This window comes from Sinocyclocheilus anshuiensis, unplaced genomic scaffold (assembly GCF_001515605.1).
Source record: "Sinocyclocheilus anshuiensis isolate Anshui unplaced genomic scaffold, SAMN03320099.WGS_v1.1 scaffold813, whole genome shotgun sequence".
NCBI classification, from domain to species: Eukaryota; Metazoa; Chordata; class Actinopteri; order Cypriniformes; family Cyprinidae; genus Sinocyclocheilus; species Sinocyclocheilus anshuiensis.
In genome coordinates, this window is record NW_015540942.1 from 1,544,046 (window position 1) to 1,557,741 (window position 13,696).

Sequence of the window (13,696 nt, forward strand, 5' to 3'; positions counted from 1 at the left end):
CTCCCATGAGATGTATGTGAGATGTACTGTATATGTGATATGTACTTTATGTGAGATACTGTAGGGGAGAGTCCAATGGCTAATAGTCATACTTTTTACTCTTTTTTTATTATTTTTATATTTTATTTTTTTCAACCATTATCATTTTGCAACAGCAAAAAATATACAAAGCAACATATAAAGATATCAAACCATTGATTTGGCTAAGAAATACTCTATTTAATAAATTGCATACATTTAAAACCACATAAAAAGTGCCTAGACAACTTGCCCTGAACTGTCCAACACAATTTGTGCAATTGGACATTTCGCTCAATACCTTATATTTTATTACTCTGAAATGTAGCTTATGAATATTATTGCAATACTGTGTTAAAATGTGTTTCAACAGAGCGCAGAATCAACTTATCAAGTTCTGCCTTCTTTCTCAGGCTGTAGTTTCATGTATTGCAAGAATTCCAAGAAATCCTGGAAAGATTACTGTCTTCTGGCTTGTGCTTAAAATTCCGTAGGTTCCAAGAGTTGCACAAGCTCTACAGCTGCTCCTTTAACTTTCTCAGCATTCCCACAGATCACGATTTCCAAATGTGGGCTACACGAACTGTCCAACACAATTTGTGCAACTGGACATTTCGCTCAATACCTTATAATTAGTAAGACAGGCCTACAGCCCTTGTAACAACTACCCTGCATGACAACTAGCCCCATCTCCCCTATAAGGTTAAAGAATTTATCACTGTGCACAGCCCTATATGTGCTGCGATCTCTCAGATTTAAACAACGTGTCTTACATGTCATTTCAAACCGTTACAAATAATAACACAACAGTTTATATCCACAAACAGACAAACTGTGTTCTGAACAAAGATAGCGATGCTTAAGTATCTGCTGTGTTTGTTACTTGCTGGAGTGAACTTAAAGTGGACTATCAAAGTGATGAACAAGGTGTCGCTGACAAAGAACAGACATATCTGTCAATATACAGAGAGACCTGAAGAAAAACAAATGTCAGCACATCATGATTCTGTTGTGATCTTCACACATACAGTGTTTAAAAAAGGTATTTTGTTCTTTGTGACTTTTATTTAAAAATATTGGCATTCAAAATTAAATGTAATAATAAAAAAAGAAAGAAAATATGCAGTTTGGATTAATATCCAAGCTTTAATATTCAAGCACCAACAAACGCCAACGCAAAAAAAAAAAAAAAGTTTATTTTCAGTGCTTAGAAAAACTATGTAGGATTGCAAAGGAAGGGTTGCAAATGCATACTTTTGGCACTATAATACATTTAAAATATATATATTTTTGCACACTATGCAAAATGTACATGCAGCTAATGAATAATTATTGCAATACTGTGTTAAAATGTGTTTCAACAGAGCACAGAATCAACTTATGATTCTGCCTTCTTTCTCAGGCTGTAGTTTCACAGGAGGGATGATGAAAGTTTACTGTCTTCTGGCTTGTGCTTAAAATTCCATAGGTTCCAAGAGATGCACAAGCTCTACACGATCACGATTTCCAGATGTGGGCTACACGTTCAAACGGTGCAGTTCAGCGGTGAACCAAAGTAGAGGTCTGCCGGGGCTATTTTTTTTAGTCCCGCTCCCGCAATGTTCTATTCTGCACCCACCCGCTCCCGCTATATATTCACTCTTTGTTCACCCGCTGTCCGCTTAGAATAATTTTCTTCCCGACCCGACCGTTCCCGCTAAATGTAGATCTCGTTTCCAGAATCTCACATTTAAATGTCTGCTACTGAAAGAAAGAGCGATAGGCTGACAAATAAAAGTGTAGTCTGCACAAAATTGTAGGCCTATGTTATTTTATTCGTCTTGTCAAGTGTTGAATTTATTGACTTTGACTTGAATTTATATGAATTATCTTAAGACGTTTAATGTTTTATGCAACACAGTAGAAAAAAAGTGTCAGAGAAAATAAAAATGTTGTACAAAATGTGTATTTCTTATTTTTATTGGTCTTGTCAGGATACAGTTCGTTTAACATTTACAACACAATAGGGAAAAGTGTCGCAGAGAGGTTTTTTTTTTTTTAATTGTACAAAAATAGCCATATTAGCTATTTTTATTCGTCTTGACATTTTTTCTTTTAACACAGTATAAGTGTCACAGAGAAAAATAAATAAATACGACATCTGTCATTTAAAATTATAGGCTAAGAAAAATATTAACTAAACCGAGTTGAACGTCCTTCAAGGACAGCGCATCCACACTTTGCTCCATCCTTATTCTGCTCTGTCACTCATCGACAGCCTGCCTGTTCTGTCTGGGGGCCGTATATTTAGGCTACCACCGGTACAGCATGCTCTGAGCATCGTTATGCACATGCTGCGCACAGACCCCGCAAATAAAACGAGTGACGGTAAAAGCATGCGTGCAGCGCATGCATAACAGTCCAAGTGCAGGCTGTACCGGTGGTCAATAAGAATAATGCCGACCTCTAACCCAAAGTCAAAGGCTGCGGGTATAAAGAAGACCACGTGTATAAAGAAGACCACAAAATGATGTGAAAATTAACTTAAAACAACCCAGATTTTTTTTTATTTATTATTATTATAAAACATTATTTTGGATTCATGATCGATGATGATATGCATAAACAAACACACAAGTAAACAAACAAAACACAGAGTTCAGATGTATGCATAATTGACAAAATCAAATACAACATTACTGCTTTACTATCTTAACATATCTGCTTACAACATGCTCTAAGACAGATGTTAAATATACAATCTACTTTGTTTTGTTTATGATTACCTCCTTTCTCACTAGAATATCTCCTTTATTAGACCAACATATACATAATGCGCACATACTCAACAGCATACAGTATTTATTTTCAAAGCTGTAAGCCCACAGGAACTGACCATTGTTTTTTGGTTTGGAAAGACTTCTGAGATTGGACATGACCAGAGGGCGTGAGATTGCACTGCCCTTAAAGAACTGTGCACTTCCTGCATGTCTTCTTGTGAGCTACATTTGGTTCACCAGAACTGTTGAACTACAGTAAACTTAAATGCAAGATTGCATGTTTAACAGCAGAACTCACAATGCAAAACATGCTAAATCGCATGAAGACAACACAAATGAGCCATTTGATCATGGTAGTAGAATGTCCATCAGTACATACTGTATATATTGCACATGACTAGGCTGATAGGTCGATATGGCATCTGTAAACATTGTGAAGCTCTTAACACCCTGCAGCTAGTGTTCTTGTTTATAGTCTGCTCTGGACATGTTCCATCTTTGTTTTTCCACATGGCTGAGTTTAGAACAATTCTAACATTTAGACAGATCTCAGAAGTTTTGGAAGCCCATGGAAAATGTGCCATCTCACAGAGTCGTGAGGCTTCGCACAAACAGGCCTCCAGAGCTTACTGGAAATTAATCATTATGTCAATTCAAGGTAAACAGTGTCATATGAAGGTCTCGGTAAAACTCTAATAATATCTTGCTAATTCTTCATTTGATGGCCACACAACTGAGGACTGACTGAGCTACGGTAAACTAGAATAACATTTTATGTAATTATCTTTACTTCAATATTTGTGCCAGTTTCTTGTCAAAACACATAATTTCCCCCTAAATTTCAATACACATTACATGTTACATACGTATGTATACACTACCGCTCAAAAGTTTGGGGTCAGTATGTTTTTTTAGAGGAAAAAATATATATATACTTTTATTCAGCAAGGATGCATTAAATTAATCAAGAGTGACAGTAAAGACATTTATAATGATTCAAACGATTCCTATTTGAAATAAATTATGTACTTTTACAAACTATTTTTTGATCAAACAGAATAAATGCAGTAAAAGAAACTTACGCTTATGACGTATATATACTGTAAATAAAACACAAACACATTAAAAACACATAATAAATACATTATATAAATAAACACATTTTTCATATTAACAAAACAACTTTAGAGAACAGTCGAGTCCTATGTGGCCATGCACATGACCTCATTCAACTAGTGAGTGTCTTTCTCGTAATCGAGAGCTACATTTAGCTCCCAAAACCAGTCACTTCACTCACATACACGGCACAGGCCCCCTTTAATGACCACACTTTAATGTTTGGAGTCAAGTCAAGTCACCTTTATTTATATAGCGCTTTTAACAATACAGATTGTGTCAAAGCAACTTCGGAATAAGAGAGAAACAGACTAATATTAGCGTAGATATTAGCGCCATTCTTCTAACGATGTAGCAAGTACATCAGGTGTTATAACTTATGAGAAGTGTTCCCGGTTCCGGTTGACCTAATTAATGCAGCCTAAAAATCCTTTAACGGATTTGAATATTAGCAATGAGTAGGTACTGAGACGTGTTGTCTAACCCCAATAGAGTTCAGAATGAAGGAGACAATTTTCCCTCTGTTTACGCCTGAGAGTCCAAAGCTCAGGTGGTGCCCAGTGACCAGGCAACTGAGTGGAGGGATAAAAGGAGCATCCTGAACTCATGCAAGACATCGCTGGGATGCCAATCTGGATTCAAGACACTGAAAACAAAATGAAGAGATTTTACAAATAGTGACTTGTGCCTGATAAGACTCACAACATTACCCAAAGACCGAGAACATGAGTGAGAATCCGTAATATTGCTGTTTTACAATGGACCGATGGAAGTCTTGTATGGTTATGGGATCAGCAGTACGTTATACCTGCAGATGCATTATGGACATGCCCAAAGCTGGTTTACCTTTGTGTCTACAGTGGCAGACCTGCGTACAACATTTGTATTATTTTTTTCCCCATCTGGTTCCAGCTACAATCAGCAGTGGGAGTGAAGCTGGTCTGGGTTGCATTTGTGGGAGACTGGCTCAACTTAGTTCTCAAGTGGTAAGCATTGTTGCTGTTTCTGTAAATATCCAAAAATTTTGAAAGAAGTATTTGGAGCCAGATTGAATGGATAAATAATAGAATAATCATTCACAAATAAAGCCTTCTCTCAATATTGGATGCCTATATGTAATAAATTTATCTTCACTGGTCCTAATCAGATTTATTTATTAAATCACTAAACAGGCTTATGTTTGGTGAGCGTCCTTGTTGGTGGGTTAAATAAACTGTTCATTATGGCAACTTGACTGTACCACAAATCAATCAGTTCCCCATGACCTGCGAGACTGGCCCTGGTGAGCGTCTCCTTATGTTTCTCATTGTATTTATATAGACCAACCAACACACTAAATCGGAAGCAGATTTCACAGCAGTTTCTGTCCGCTCTTCTAGGAAGTCCCTCTGGTCATGTGATGGGAGCTGCAGGGGTTTACTATGTAATGATCACTTCACTGCTGCCGATTTTGCAGGGATGTGACCCCTTAAAAAGATGGTGAGTGATTATATCCTGTTTATATTTTTATATAGTATTCAGATATCATCTTCATTTACAAGATGATACCAGACTGAATGCATGGAAATGCTCTTCAGACACAAGAAATCATCCAGAATAATTGAGAGATAAAAAGGAAGGAAAGAAAATACTTGCACAACTCAATCTACACTACATTTCCAGTCTCCAGTCAGAAGGAAATACTTCATTAGTTACTTGTAAACTCATTTATCTTAGCAGCTCTGTTTTATCACCATAACAAGTTGTATATTTCTAAAAATGCAGTTTATTTTGGGTAGATGATGGGCCAATTATTCAAGTAGATATTGAATGTCATTCTAAAAAATAACCAGGTTCTTCATGTCAGTGTTTTGCTGTTTAATATTAATAATAAACATTTTCTTTCTTTTGCATTTGTGCCATATAATAGGTGCTTGCAGAGTCTTCTTTGGGCCCTTTTCTGGGGTGTGCAGGTTTGTGTCAGTCTTTCTCGAGTCTTCATTGCAGCTCATTTCCCACACCAGGTCATTGCGGGAGCTGTCTCGGGTCAGTTGCATTGTATATTTTTCATATTAGTCTGCCATTCAAAATTACATACAAGATGAATAAGATCTCTTACTTCTCTTACTCTTATTCTGGTTTCAGCATACAGTTTCTTAATTAATTGTTCACTTTCACTATACAGGAATCGCTGTAGCCAAGGCTTTTAATAGAGTGTCCTGGATCTATTCAGCAAGCTTGAAGATTTATGTGCACACCATCCTCTGTCTTGTGTTCATTGCGCTGGGACTTTATGCACTGTTGGATGCTGCTTCAATAGACCCCTACTGGAGTCTAATGAAGGCACAGAAGTGGTGCAATCAGCCTGAATGGGTCCATCTGGACACCACACCCTTCGCTGGCCTCCTCCGCAACACCGGGGCCCTGTTTGGCCTAGGGCTGAGCCTCCATTTGCCTATTCAAGGTGATCTGGAAAAAAACAAGAGCTGTGGAAACAGCACCATTTACAGACTGACCTGTACAGCAGCAACACTGCCACTCCTGGGCCTCTTAGATTCATTCAGACCTCCCACAAGCACTCATGCGCTCTTCTATGCACTTTCTTTCTGTAAGAGTGCCACTGTGCCTCTAACCACAATAAGTTTTGTACCTTACTGCATAAGCACATTAGCAAATGTATACCACAGAATGAAAGCATATTAAACTCAGAAAACACATCATGAGATTGTATTTTTGGCAATTAAGTCTCGATTTACTATTTTCCTCTGGTTACCAGTTTTGAAATATTTCAAAGTATTTTTTTAGAAAACCAAAGATTACTTTATATGTTTTGATTTTAATGTATGCAAACTGAGACATGCAGAGATATCGTCAGGAATATCCAATGCTATATATATAATTAATTAATGTAAAATATTATTTAATATATTAAATCATTTAAATGTCACAATGGAAAGAGATCAAAGAGCCATATCTGATTAACTATATCGTTTTCAGTCAAAATGTATGTACATTTATGATATAGTACATTATATAATATTTGCTGGCTGTCAAGTCAAGTCAACTTTATTTATATAGCACTTTATACAATACTGATTGTGTCAAAGCAGCTTTACAGTGTCAAACATACAAAAATAGTTTGTCGATAATGCAAGAGGACAATAACAAAGAGTTATTTTTCCAGCTAAAGTCAGTTCATTGATGATTCAGTGATGACACTATTGTTTGATATTTTTGTGTTACATTTTATATTTATGCTGTGATAAATGTTTGTGTTTTATAATTTTTACACTGTTCAATGTCAGGTTTAGTTGTAACAACTTACCCCATATAGTGTGACAACATGCCCTCTGTAATTGGCAAATGTTGTGCAATGTGCCTACCGAGACATTGATTTTCAAAAATAAACCTATGCTGAAAGATATTATGAATCAAACTTGAACTATTGTACATAATAACAGGGGGATGTAGCCTATTACACAACTTCAAGTTTTGCATAAATTATAACTGCTGTATTAAATATGTTACAGTCTAAAAACAATATCAAGTGTTCATCTATTGTAATTATTTTATGAAATGCACAATGTATTTATTAAAAAATGGATATCTGGTTCCAGAAACCTTCAGAAAATTCAAACTCGATGATGAAATGCTTCAAATAGGCTAAAATGTCTTCATCAGTGATGTTAGTGCCGCCATCTAGCGACAGAACTATTACCACAGGAACTGCACAACACGATCCCTACTTGCTCTTATTTGTGTTTTACTTGATAAACATTTGTAATCAGCTAAAAATAGGGTAATCATAAATAAATCATCCATATCTGTTTAAAAGAATGGTAACTTCCTCGTGTTTATCATTTTCCGTGAGACCTTTACAGTAGAATTTTGTATCGGAAGTGGAGAGTGTAAACAGACGCGAGTCAGTCGTGACCGTGACTGTCAGTGATGAAGCAGTGTTTCCTTGTACCAAATTAATGTTTCCCTCACTTCCACAGGGATGCATCACTTAAGCGGCCTTCGACAGGTTTAGTCGATCAAACTGCATTAAGAAATCCAGCAGAAACTGAAACTAGTGACTCGGCTGCAGGAGCGAGAGCCGCGGAGAAGCGCTATGCCGCGGTGGAAGGTATGACTGCATCCTACAGGCCAGCTGCGTACGTGCCTGTATAGAGCTCGTTCTCAGCATCTCGCACCTGCGTGTTCATCAGTTCATGTGTAACCAGCCTTAACCTGCTCGTTTCACACATACTCGAGATCCAGCAGTCGCAGTCATCAAAACCAAATGACTAGTTCAATTGTTGTGTGTGCAATGTGCAGACGGTAGCAAAAACTGTAAAGTTAAGGCTCTGTGTAATTACATAATACGTGGTTTCACGTATGTAATAAGCGCATACACAAATAGTTCATATTTATTGTGCCTTCAATTCAGACATTTGTTTTCGTGATACAAGGAAAAAGGCTAAAATATGGTCTTTTTCCCCAAATCATTGTAATTACCTAATATCACGTCATGTTTTCATACATGCTGATAAAGCAATATTTACTGTCAGGAGGGAATAATGGGGAGTGAAGGAGGTCCTGAAATTAGCTACAAGGGTGTTAAAAGCTTCTTAGCCCAAGGCCTTTTTTTTCTAATTTGGTTCATTGTACACCCATATGTTAACCTAGTTAAAATGTTTTGATTCAACCAAACCAGTGACCACAGTGTAAAAAACAAAATTTTCTCAGTAACACTTTATTAGTATAGTTTCATGTTATTGAATATAATAAAGTTATAATTATAATATAAACATTATTACATTATATAATGCAGATCATTAGTTTAAGGAATTAGTGAACCCCATGCAGCACCTTCTGGGACCCCTGGTTCTGTGTAATTAAAATGAGAAACATATTTTCACAGGTCAGGTGGCACTATCTGATTTTTGTTAAAGTCAAATTACCCTAATTAACAGGGTTATCTGTAGTGTTACCTGAGGCGCATTTTCATAAAAAAGCTTACCATCCTTTTAAAAGTACATTTTTTCTAATTTGTTTCAGTATCCGTATATCAATAAAAAAGATGACTGTAACAATTTACAATAAGGTTCCATTGGTTAACCTTAGATTATTACCTAGTTAAGATGAACTAAAAGATAGACTAAAAATACTTCTAAAGCATTTATTAAGCTTAGTTCATGTTCATTTCAACATTTACTAATACATTATTGAAATCAAAAGTTGAATCTGTTAAAATTCAGTCTGAGCTAAGATGAACTAACACTGAACAGTTCCATTTGTATTAACAAACATTAACAACGATTAATAGATACTAAATGTTATGCTTATTGTTAGTTAATTGTAGGTAATGCTAACTAATGGGACCTCATTGTAGAGTGTTAACAAGATAATATTTGTATTTAGTGACCAAACTGGGTTTTGATGTTTTTGACACTTAGAGAAATGCCGGCAGTAGCTCTGAAGGTACAGAGGATTCAGACTTCTCCGCTGAGCACACAGACAGCTCAGAGAGTGACGCCCATGCGGTGAGAAACACCCGCCTCACTCGCTCCTCATTGCGCCTCAGCCGCAACTCGCAAGGTAAGGCACGAGACATTGTACTGATCACTTACTAAGAGCTCTTCAGTAAAAGTATGATTTACTAATAATGAGGCAAACAAGAACTTTGGGCTGTAGGAATAATGAAATTATCATGTGATTTTTGACCCAAAAGAAACAATAATTGAAATCTGAGGTGATGGGTTGATAGGTAGGAAGCATGATGGATGGAGAACAACAAACAAAAGAATGAACGAACAAACCTGAGAGCTTTGTTTCTAGATTCCAGTCCTGTGGGGAACGCGTCTGCCTCAGTTTCAGAGGAGGTGGTGAACTATTCCACCCGTCGCGTGACTCGTAGTCAACAGCAGGGGGTGTCAGTCTTGCCCAAGAAATACCCCTTGCGGCAGAGTCGTTCTTCTGGCTCAGACACGGAGCAGCATGGGGAAATCTCAGAGAGGGGTAGGGGGAGAAAACCGCATGGTTCTTCACTCATGCCTTCCCTCGTTTGAGTATCTCCATGCTTTGCTCTGCTCACATGTGCTTCTCTTCATTAGTTTTTTTCTTTCTGACAAATCACAGATTTTACTCAGTTCATATAGCATGTTAACCATTCCAAAGTTTGGGGTCAGTAAGTATTTTTTTTCTTTTCGTTCTAAGCAGCACAACTGTTTTCAACATTGATAATAATAAGAAATGTTTCTTGAACACCAAATCAGCATTTTAGAATGATTTCTGAAGGATCATGTGACACTGAAAACTGGAATAATGACTGCTGAAAATTCAACTTTGACATCACAGGAATAAAATACATTTTAAAATATTCAAACGGAAAACAGTTATTTTAAATTATTATAATATTTAACAATATTACTGTTTTTACTGTATTTTTGATCAAATAAATGCAGCCTTGGTGAGTCTTCTTTCAAAAGCCTGTTAAAAAAACTTACTGACCTTAAACCTTTAAACGGTAGTGTACATCATTTTCATAATTCTTTAAGATGTAAAAATTTAATTATTTGAAGTAATGCATTAGACTTTCATAATAATTCATTTCATATTATTCTGTGGCTTTTGCCTACTTTTTCTGTTGTAGTTTGCTATCATTTGAATGGATACGTACCACTCTCAATTCCTTCAATTTTGTTTGTACATATACACCCTAAATTAGTTAGTTACGGTTTAATCTGTTTTTGACAATATGTTGGCTCAAGCATCAATAAAACAACCTTATGTTGCAGTTCAAAAGCATACAGCTTTTTGTCATGAATTATTAAGTGGCACTTTTAACATGAATGATCATCACTGATACCAAAAAGTTTTATACTAGTGATTACTGATTGACATGTGATTGACATTATAATCTCAACTTTTGAGAGACGTGGTTAGTACAGCATGTGGTTAGCTACACCTTCACTTTAACCTCCACTTGTTTTTATTGTTTTATTCTTCCTTTGCTCTGTAGTTACACTATTGCCCTTTTCATTTTATTAATGTAATGATATATTCCTTATTCCATTCTTAGATTTTATACAGTCCTGTTTTCTGTTGTGTTGGTCATCCAGACATTAAGGAAAGTGCAGACCATGATGAGTCCCCACCCAGGACGCCCACAGGCAACGCTCCTTCCTCTGAGTCTGACATCGACATGTCCAGCCCAAACGTGTCTCATGATGAGAGTCTGGCAAAGGAGCTGTCTCTGAAAGAATCCGGCCTTGCTCACCGGCCCAAGCGACGACGCTTTCATGAGAGCTACAACTTTAACATGAAGTGCCCCACACCTGGTTGTAATTCACTTGGTAATTGAATTCCAGGTCCTTTATTTTATTTTTTTTAAATGTTTGAACTACCGTTCAAAGGTTTGGAGTTGGCAAGATTTTTTGATGGGGGTTTTTTTTTTTTCAGAAAAAGTCTGTTATGTTCACCAAGACTGAATTTATTTGATCAAAAATACAGTAAAAAAAATTGTGTAATATTATTATGTTTTAAAATAACTGTTTTCTATTTTAACTTATTGCAAATTATTTCTGTAATGGCAAAGCTGAATTTTCAGCAGTCATTACTCCAGGCTTTTGTATCATATGATCCTTCAGAAATCCTTCTGACATGCAGATTTGGTGCTTAGAAAACATTTCTTATTATTCATGTTTCTTATTTATGATTGTTGAAAACATTAATTCTTTGATAAATAGAAAGGTAGAAAGAGCAGCTTTTATTTGTAATGGAAAAATCTTGTAATATTATAAATGTCTTTACTGTCCACTTTGATCAATTTAATCTGTCCTTGCTGAATAAAAGTATTAATTTCTTAAAACATTTTTACAGGCCCCAGACTTTGGATGGTAGTGTATTTGTTTCAGTGTATATTAATAGTGGCTTTACTTTTCTTCTGGCAAGACTGTTTTGTGTTTAGGCTTATTTAAATGCTCAAATATTTCAATTCAACCTTCATTCCTCCTTCAGGACATTTGACAGGGAAACATGAAAGGCATTTTTCAATATCTGGATGTCCACTGTACCATAACCTTTCAGCAGATGAGTGTAAGGTAATGCTTATGTGTGTCGTTTGGACTAAACCTTTAGCCAGATTGTATTTTGCTTAAATGGCAAGGTTTACCTTAAAATCAAACCTTTTACTCAGGTGAAGGCAAGCTCTCGAGACAAACACGTGGAGGAGAGGACGCTGTCCCAGCGGCAGGATGAGAATCGCCATTCTGCTCGGCAACAGGTAAAACAGCACACCAGGTATTTAACATCTTCCCTCTTGAACCGGTATGTGCCCATGAATGACATTCTCCAAGAGCTGCTTTCAGATTTTATGTGCAGTAACAATACATGTTAAATAAATAGCCTCAACTAGCACTCACATTCTCTGAGTTACCTCCCCTCCAGGCCCAAACAGAGCGACAGCTGCGGTATAAAGAAAAGGTGACAGAGATGAGGAGGAAGAGAAACTCCGTTCCTCTTAAAGAGCAAAAAGACAAGTATACAGTGAGTGTCACATGCTCCATATTTGCAGAAAGAATGACAACAGCCCTTAGCAGATAAATGTATCAGTTTCTGAGCTCTCATTGTTTGACTCTCTCCAGGAGCACAGACAGACCCATGGCAGCAGTCGTGAGCCTCTCCTGGAGAACATCACAAGTGACTATGACTTGGAGCTATTCAGAAAAGCCCAGGCACGTGCCTTGGATGATCTTGTAAGAGAGAAGACCCATCTCATTTTTTCCCTCGTTTTCTCCTTTTTCCTCTCTTTTTCATGAATCTGTAAAGATTGCGGTGGGCTGAGCCTTCTCACCACTGCATTCTGGGTTATTGGGACGTTAAGATGGCTGTCAGTGACATTATCCCCTACGGTCAAAGGCCTAGGCTACATGCCCCAAAAACTTACCTGTTAGGGCCAGAACTCCTGGGCCCGGGGTAGAGCTCAAGGCTTGGAATCAGGAATAGATTCCTTTAAGGGAATACGACCAAGAGCCTAGAATCATACTAAGACTTGGCCTGTCACACAGGGGCTACCGCATACTCTGCATATGCTGAAGGAACTGTCTCAACAGATCCCTAGTAGCAACACCCTGTTAAATTGAGTGGAGCCCAAGGTACCGGGGTCAAGTGTTCAGCGTGCACACTTACCACTATGTGGATTTCAGAAAGTGCGCAAAGAGCTCAGCGTGCACACTTACCACTACTGTGGATTTTAGCGGGACGTCCAGGAAATTTTGCAGTGCCATGCTGGGGGCCTGATGATCAAGAAGGCTCCCGCAAAAGCCTGTGACCTGGCCGCGTGATCCAGGAAGCATGAAGCCGAAACCAGGCTATCATAACGGCTGGACATCATATCAACGAGTGAAGTAAACACTGCAAGTCGAGCACCCGGTTTCTGAATCCAACAGAGGGGGTGCTCACTGAGGACCTACCCTAGAAAAAGGACAGAAACACACAGGTGCCGGAAAGCACTGCAAAGAAAGCTAGTAGATGGATTATACACACAACCGCCAGCGCATTAAATACACACACACACATATATATATATATATATATATATATTTAGAAATGGATCGTACTCACACACCATGGTTCCCGCATCGGAGCCCCGTCCGAAGAAGCCTCTGGTCTGGACCATCAGCAAGGTGGTCACTATGAAGCCATAGAGCCAACCAAACATCATAGGTGCAGCATAGGAGACTGTAATGCAGGAAATTCCCACCTAACCTCGGTCAGGTGGAGAGATGGTGGTTACAGGGGAATTAGGAAGGGGAAGATAAGGGCAGATGTAAAACCCC

At 37.6% G+C, this 13,696-nt stretch overlaps 1 protein-coding gene and 1 pseudogene across 3 annotated transcripts in view; both read left to right on the forward strand.

Annotated features, from left to right (window-relative positions):
* The first annotated feature begins 4,659 nt into the window (after nt 1-4,659).
* On the forward strand, nt 4,660-6,575 carry LOC107689707 (glucose-6-phosphatase-like; annotated as a pseudogene).
* Nucleotides 6,576-7,778: 1,203 nt separating this feature from the next.
* Nucleotides 7,779-13,696, forward strand: part of LOC107689642 (histone acetyltransferase KAT7-like) — a 12,224-nt gene continuing 6,306 nt past the window's right edge. Inside the window, exons 1-8 of one of the 3 annotated variants that reach the window (XM_016487732.1) lie at nt 7,779-8,001; nt 9,314-9,455; nt 9,696-9,875; nt 10,979-11,212; nt 11,877-11,959; nt 12,055-12,141; nt 12,306-12,404; nt 12,503-12,613. In XM_016487732.1, coding sequence (XP_016343218.1) covers nt 7,987-8,001; nt 9,314-9,455; nt 9,696-9,875; nt 10,979-11,212; nt 11,877-11,959; nt 12,055-12,141; nt 12,306-12,404; nt 12,503-12,613 — 951 coding nt within the window. In that variant the 5' untranslated portion in view covers nt 7,779-7,986. The remainder of the gene's footprint in view (nt 8,002-9,313; nt 9,456-9,695; nt 9,876-10,978; nt 11,213-11,876; nt 11,960-12,054; nt 12,142-12,305; nt 12,405-12,502; nt 12,614-13,696) is intronic. The other 2 variants (XM_016487733.1, XM_016487734.1) reach the window with 2 other exon arrangements.